Consider the following 7,735-nt stretch of genomic DNA (forward strand, 5'->3'; position numbering starts at 1 on the left):
AGTTGCTGGGAATAGGATGCTGAACACTTGGAGAAATTAACCTTCAAGCAGGTCTGTCATGGAGCGAACAGTGGAATAGTTGGCGCAGCGTAAGATGATTTGTGGGGCTTGGGGTGTCATGCATCAGTGTATCGAACCGTCAATAGCCAGAGCGTCTAGGCCCTATTAATATAGGGACCTACCCGTTGGCGGGGAAGGAAGCCACAGGGCTCCACTAGTACCTTACCTACCTTGGCCAATTACCCCCGGGGACCTCGTATCGCCATAATTCTTGCCCAGTTCTCGCTTGTCACGACCCTGCGCGTCAGCGTAGAGACACCAGCGCAGAACCTCACCAGTGTCACGTGCCCAAGCAGCATCACGTGCCCACATGCGACCTCGTGCTTACCTGAGCGCTGCTGAGGTAACCTCGTGCATATGCACATAAGGGCCAGCTCGGTCGTGTAGTCTAGTCTTTCTTTCTTGCTCCTTAGCTTTGAGTCTTCGTTCATAGTGCCAATACATCTTTATAGCCGTCAAGGCTCGTATGTGCCTGGCCGAAACATCGCTTATGCGTTACCAAGCCCCGTTTCTTGGGGCTGGTATGCAGTTGACCCCTCAAGTCGCCTTATGTTAGATGCTTGTAAGCAAGGGTCAAAGGCAACAGCTCTACCGGGCCCGCAATAGTGCGGGAAAGTCCCTGTTTAGTCTCGTATAAGTATAACTCGCACGCAGCAAGATTAACTAGGAGGCCCATGCGAGTGTAGATGTTCCAAACGGGCGCTATACCTAGATCCTAGGATAGTGGAGACTTTGAAATACGTTATAAAGAGGGATTTTTTTAAACCTTCAACAAGGCTTTCAAAACTGGATCAGAAAGGTACTTCATTTTGTATTATTTAGGTATAAAGTCTAGGCCTCTCCCAGCTCCCCTAGAATCAGTCACAGGACACAACTTCCACTGTAACGGGCTGAGCCCGTGAGGGTCTCGGCTCCGCTCTCGACAAGACCCACCGGAGCTCCGCTTATAAGCTCGTGCCATCTTCGAGAGCTTTCCTTTCTTTTCTTTTCTTCTTCTTTTCTCCTTAGCTTTAGGATACTCGTCGCAGTCGCTCAGCTAGTTGTCAACACACTCAGTTGAGACCGTTACATTATCCTAAAGCTCCGCTTTCATCGTTAAAGCCTTTGATCACAATCAATTGGCAGCGCTGTTCAGTTCCCTTTGTGGGTACGCGGAGTGGCAGTAGCTTGGGCAATCCTGTGTGGAACGCCCGCGACGAAAGTGCGTGTGTGTACGGCGCCAAAGCCAGCTTGGCTCGCGTCGCGTAGCTCTCATCTCCCGAGCAAAGGACGTGGAGCGTCAATCTGCTCTCCGTACGGCGTGCGGTTGAGCGAGAAGTACGTGATTGCTGCTTGGCTCCCAGTGTGGACGGCAGCAGCTGGACTAGAAGCCCTGTGCAGAACGTCCAGCCGTGTAGGAAGGAGCCTTCGAGGCGTTGATAGCGTTCGACCGTTGTCGAGATATCCCTTCCGTATCAGACTTGCTGTGTGATCAAGTCGCCCTCAGTCCTGAGAGACGAGGAGAAAATCTTCAGTCATGGAGGCAATCGATTCCCAGCAAGGTTCTTTTGAGCCTCAATCGATGATGCAAGCCCTGGCTGCAGTGATGGACAAACTAGAAAGTGTGTGCAAGCCAAGAGGCCGAACGCGAAGAGATGCGATCGCAGATCCGAATCCTCCAAACAGCCGTCTCAACTCCGACTCCGGCAAATGAACCAGTCGCTCCTATCGAACCGATGTCCGACAACACGCCTCAATCGATCGAGACATCCGAAAGAATCCCATCAAAGAGGGTAAAACCAACCTTGCCTGATCCGCCGAAATTGATGGAACCAGGAAAACTTCCGTCCCTGGTTCTTAGAGATGAAAGCGAAATTGGCTGTGGACCGACAGGCATTCGACAATAAAGAAGCACTCTTCGCCTATGTGTACCCCGGTTGGCGGAACAGCCCAGAACATGGCCGCTGCTTATTACGAACAGGGCGGTATCGATGGTGCTCGCCCCAGATCTGTTTCTCGACTACTTGAACCGTCGGTACGGGGACCCGAACGCAAAGGCACGAGCACTGGATCGACTTCGATCGTTGAAGCAGAAGCCTGATGAGAGTTTCGCCAGTTTCTTCCCAAAGTTCGAGAAAGAGCTTGCCGATAGTGGCGGTGAGTGGGCCGACGTGGTGCAAATCAATTACTTGGAAGGAGCAATTAATAATAGGCTCAAGTCGAGTCTCGTCAGTGCCGTCAGTCTCCGAAGGATTTCAACAGCTACGCCGAGCTACTCTGACGATTGGCTCGCGCCTAGATAGCCTCAATTTCACCAACGACAACAAGGCCGCGAGCAGAGGTCAAGAAAGGAGTATGGTCGTTTATCCGAACCGCTCGAGTCCCGACAAAGCCCCGTCACCCGGATCGCCAACCACGTCGTCCCCCGTCCGATGATCAGATGGATTGGGAACCCGTGAAAGCAAATCGGTTGATAAACGGCAGGAGGGCCCGGAGGAAAAGCAATTTGTTCCGTTGGAGGAGCGCAAATGTTACGAGTGCGGGAAGCTTGGCCATCTTGCGGCCAAGTGTCCCGGGAAGGAGCGGCGGCAGCAGAGAGTCAAGGTCCGTGTCGAAGAGAAGACAAGAAGCTCGAGAGCAAAGCACCAAGAGCCCGCGGAGAGTTCTAGCGGGGATACCTCCGATGACCATTCGAAAACGAGTAGCTCCTGACGAAAATCGCCGTCAGGAGCGCGCAAAGGCTGAGGCGGAATGGGCAACTCAGAAGGACGAGATGGACTGTGAAGGCCTCTACGTAAATTTCGGTATCAATCGAGAGTATTTCACCACGGCCTTCGTTGACTGTGGTTGCCTGTGTTATGGGACCATCAGTGAGCGCCTTGCCCGCAAGCTTCACCTGCCGCGTATTCCGATTAAACCTCGAGCGTTGGAGCAGGTCAACACATTCTCACCCGAGGCCATCTGTGCCGTGACCTACTTCGACTTCGATATCGACGGGTACCAGAAGAAAAGAGCTTTTTTCTACGTTGTGCGAGACCAGACCGATCCTGTGATTCTGGGCAAGAAGTGGTTGAACCAGGAGGATGTCACCTGCGATTATCGCAGAACCTCTTGCATATCGGGACGCACGACCATTGGGTGAAAGGCCGAGACCCGAAGGAGGAGGAACGGTGCAACATACGAGGACAGGCGGCGTTCGTGTTCGCCGGAATGGTTCGCCGAGCAAGAAAGTTCAAGCATCGAGACGATGGAGTGCGGATCTTCGCCGCAAGCCTGAAAGACATTGAGAAGGCATTGACTCCGAGGAAGAAGTCAGACCCGAGAGAGAAGCTGCCCGTCACTACCACGAGTACCTATCCGTCTTCGACCGCGACCAAGCGGACCAACTCCCACCGCGTCGTCCGGGGTGTGATCACAAGATTCAGTTAGAGAGAGGTCCTGATGACAAGGAGAAAGAACCGCCGTGGGGACCATTGTACGGCATGTCACGAGAAGAGCTCATTGTTCTGCGAAAGACTCACTGAGCTACTCGACAAGGGTTTCATTCGAGCAAGTAGTTCTCCAGCGTCAGCACCAGTTTTGTTCGTGAGGAAGCCCGGTGGTGGTCTGCGCTTTTGCGTGGACTATCGAGGATTGAATGCGATCACCAAGAAAGACCGATATCCCTTGCCGTTGATCGAGGAAACTTTGCGGTCGCTGTCCAAGGCCAAGTGGCTCACCAAACTTGACGTTATCGCAGCATTTCACAAGATTCGCGTCGAGGAGGGAGACGAGTGGAAGACAGCATTCAGAACACGTTACGGACTCTACGAATGGCTTGTCACGCCATTCGGGTTGACGGGTGCTCCCGCAACGTTTCAGCGTTACATAAACCACACGTTGCGAGATTTCCTCGACGAGTTCTGTTCCGCTTACATTGACGACATCTTGATCTACTCGAGCGGTTCGCTCGCAGATCATCGCAACAAAGTCAGGCAGGTCCTTGCTCGACTGCGAGATGCAGGCCTGCAGATTGATATCGACAAGTGTGACTTTGAGGCAAAGAGTGTCAAGTACCTGGGCTTCATCGTCGAAGCCGGGAAAGGTATCCGCGTGGACCCGGAGAAGGTGCAGGCAATTCAGCAGTGGCAGCGACCCCGTTCTGTCAAAGGCGTCAGAAGCTTTCTGGGGTTTGCCAACTATTACCGGCAATTCATTCCCAGATTCTCCAACATCGCCGCGCCTCTAACGGCGTTAACAAAGAAGGATGCGGTGTTTGCGTGGTCGAAGGAGTGCGACAAGGCCTTCGAGGAGTTGAAGGCTCTTCTGACCAGTGCGCCGGTCCTTGCGCAATGGGATCCGGATAGAGAGACGATTGTGGAGACGGATTCATCCGGTTATGTCACAGGAGGGGCGCTCTCGCAAAAGGGCGATGACGGCATCATGCGGCCTGTGGCCTTCTTCTCAAAGAAAAACGCACCGGCGGAGTGCAACTACCCAATCCACGATAAAGAGCTGCTGGCGATCATTCGCCGACTTGAGCATTGGGACGCCGAATTGAGGAGTGTGAAGTCCTTTACCGTTTTGACGGATCATCTCAACCTCCGTTACTTCACCAAGAAGCAGCAACTGAGTGAACGTCAGGCGCGATGGGCTGAGACGCTATCGCGGTACAGCTTCACCATCAAGCATCGACCGGGCAAAGAAGCCGTCGTACCGGACACGCTGTCTCGACGAGAACAGGACATGCCGCACAGCGCCGAAGATGATCGGTTGCAAGGACGACGTGTTCAGCTGCTGCAACGTAACAAGGGTGGCCTGGTGACAAAAGTCAAGAGCGGTTATGTCACCAAGGGCGACACGGATCAACCTGATGACGCAACAACTGACCAAGACGACTCAATCGAAAACCCTTTCTCGGACCCGGAACTGCAGAAGTTATGGGACGAAGGTGTCAAGAAGCACAATCGTTATTGGCTCATCCGAAAGGCCGTACAGCAAGGCGAGAGGCGTCTGCCGTCGCATTGGGGACTGCCCGTGATGCTCTCGGAATGCTCGATTGACGATGGACAGCGGCTCTGCTGGCGAGAGCGAATTTGGGTGCCGAACCACGAACCCTGCGCACGCGGCTTATGCAGGAGACGCATGACTCAACGCTTGCAGGACACCCCGGACGGGACATGCTGAAGTCCTTGTTGAGCCGCAAGTTTTATTGGCCAGGCCTCGATTCAGACGTGCGTCAATTTGTGAGAAATTGTGATGTGTGTGGCCGAAGCAACATTTGGCGAGAGAAGCGTCGCGGTTTATTGAAGCCGCTACCTATTCCAGACAGGATCTGGTCGGAGCTGTCAATTGACTTTGTGACAGACCTGCCACCAACCAAGTCGAACGGTTCGACCAACCTTATGGTCGTGACGGACAGACTGTCCAAAAGTGTCGTTCTTGAGTCATTGAAGGACATCACGGCCGAGACGACGGCCAGAGCATTGCTACGGAACGTGGTGCAACACCATGGCGTGCCGCGCGCGATCGTCACTGACCGTGGCACGCAATTCACCAGTAGACTATGGCAGAGGCTCTGCGAGCTGCTACGCGTGAAGCAAAGATTGTCTACGGCGTGGCATCCCGAGACTGACGGTGCAACAGAAAGGGCGAATCAGGAAGTCGAGAGATATCTGAGGATCTTTGCTGCTTATGCTCAGGATAACTGGGAAGAGCTGTTGCCAGCGGCCATGATGGCCATCAACAATCACAACTCGACGTCGACAGGCCTGAGCCCGTTCTTTATCACGCATGGGTATCATGTTGACCTGATACAAGTCAAGGAGAAGTTACGGACGGACGGAAGGTCCCCAGTGACCAGGGCTGAAAGCATTGTGCAACGATTTCGAGAGGCAACGGAATGGGCCCAGGCGGCAATTGCGTCAGCGCAAGAGCAGCAAGAGAAGAACGCCAATTCGCGAAGACAGCCGTCAGACCAGTTCAAGCCTGGAGACAAGGTATGGCTGCGACTTCGCAACATCCGATCCAATCGGCCATCCAAGAAGCTCGATTGGCTGTCGGCCAAGTACACCGTCCTGAGACCATTGGGTCACACGCGCAGGCTGGACACGCCTCCGGGAATACACAACGTGTTCCACGTGTCGCTCTTACGCTTAGCAGCGGACGATCCGCTACCGTCACAGACGTCGGATGACTACCGCCCACCGGCCATTTTGACGGACGATGGCGAGCTGTGGAAGTGGAAGAGATTCTGGACAGGAAGAAAGTCGGAGAGAGTGGAAAGTGTTGGTGAAATGGGTCGGATGGATAGGTCCGACGTGGGAGCCAGTCAAGTACGTCGCAGACACAATAGCACTGGCTAGGTATGAAGAAGTTCATGGGAAAGTTGGATCGAAACCACCCCAATCGAAACGATCGAAACGGGGAGGGGAGGGGTTATTGTAACGGGCTGAGCCCGTGAGGGTCTCGGCTCCGCTCTCGACAAGACCCACCGGAGCTCCGCTTATAAGCTCGTGCCATCTTCGAGAGCTTTCCTTTCTTTTCTTTTCTTCTTCTTTTCTCCTTAGCTTTAGGATACTCGTCGCAGTCGCTCAGCTAGTTGTCAACACACTCAGTTGAGACCGTTACATCCACTCTCATCTTTTGCCTCTGAAATTCTATAAACTTCTATTGCTGTTTTAATGAACACCAAAGGTTTTCTTACCCTCGTTCCAGCAACATGAAAGCCACTCTTGTTATCTTAGCCTCCTTAGCCGGGTTCACTCTTGCGGAGGAATCAACTCCCAATAAGGTAACATTACGACCTTCCTGCCAATGCTACACCACAGCCACCAAGTCTATACTGTCCGTCCGGCTGACTTTTTTTATATATTAAAAATCAGGCAGTAACCTGTGGCCAGCCTGTCCGACATGATTCAAACCCGATCATGAAATTAGAACCCAGTTATACCAAGCCGAAGTCGGAGCTGCGCGAAATTGTTGGCGAAGTTATCCAACTGCTGAAGGAAGCCAATGAGACGGTCGCAGTGGCAGAATCACTCACTGCCGGAGGCGTCATGGCCGCTCTCGGCTCGGTAGCGGGCGCGAGCTCTGTTTTTCGTGGCGGAGTCGTCGCGTATGCGACGGAAGTTAAAAAAAACGTCCTCAAGGTAGACACCAAGCTGATTGAGGATAAGGGCGTGTTCGACCCCGACGTCGCTTGGCAGATGGCTGCGGGCGCCCGCGCCGTCACCGCTATAGAGGACAAGGCCACAACATGGGGGATCGGCACCACCGGCGTTGCCGGCCCGGGTCCTTCTGATGATCACAAACCTCAAGGTACAGTTTATATTGGCATCTCATTAGCGGCCGAAAAGAGGGTCCCACCGGAGACAATGGACCAGGCATGGGCATGGGGCTCCTTCGACTTCCAAGGCGATCGTGACACAATCCGGGGCGATACTGTCATAGTAGCATTGGTCAAACTACGTGAGCTTCTTCAACAGAGGAAGAGTGCAAGGTTGGCTAAGCACTAAGGAGGAAGACGCATAGCGCTCATCATAGATTAACTCAATCAATCAATCATCCCAATCAAATCAATCAAACCAGTCCAGTCCTAGATTCAATTAAATCAATTCCCGCGATTTGGAATTTAACATGATTTGGTTAAGTTGATATGTATGCATCTGAAGTGTGATGGGTTCTAATAGTGTAAATTACAGCTATGTAGTCCTCG

General features: G+C 53.1%; 1 protein-coding gene across 1 annotated transcript; it reads left to right on the forward strand.

Annotated features, from left to right (window-relative positions):
- Positions 1–2,030: 2,030 nt before the first annotated feature.
- HRG_01998 (reverse transcriptase (RNA-dependent DNA polymerase) domain-containing protein) lies at positions 2,031–6,383 on the forward strand (the record flags this gene model as incomplete). Its single annotated transcript, XM_044860469.1, has 11 exons — positions 2,031–2,196; positions 2,339–2,392; positions 2,480–2,643; positions 2,690–3,177; positions 3,555–3,624; positions 3,691–3,982; positions 4,037–4,148; positions 4,242–5,161; positions 5,239–5,264; positions 5,331–5,549; positions 5,721–6,383. The coding sequence occupies 11 exons, from the start codon at positions 2,031–2,033 to the stop codon at positions 6,381–6,383; spliced, it is 3,174 nt and encodes a 1,057-aa protein (XP_044724102.1).
- Between the last annotated feature and the right edge of the window lie 1,352 nt (positions 6,384–7,735).

This window comes from Hirsutella rhossiliensis (assembly GCF_020360975.1).
Source record: "Hirsutella rhossiliensis strain HR02 chromosome Unknown scaffold00002, whole genome shotgun sequence".
In the NCBI taxonomy this organism is placed as follows: Eukaryota; Fungi; Ascomycota; class Sordariomycetes; order Hypocreales; family Ophiocordycipitaceae; genus Hirsutella; species Hirsutella rhossiliensis.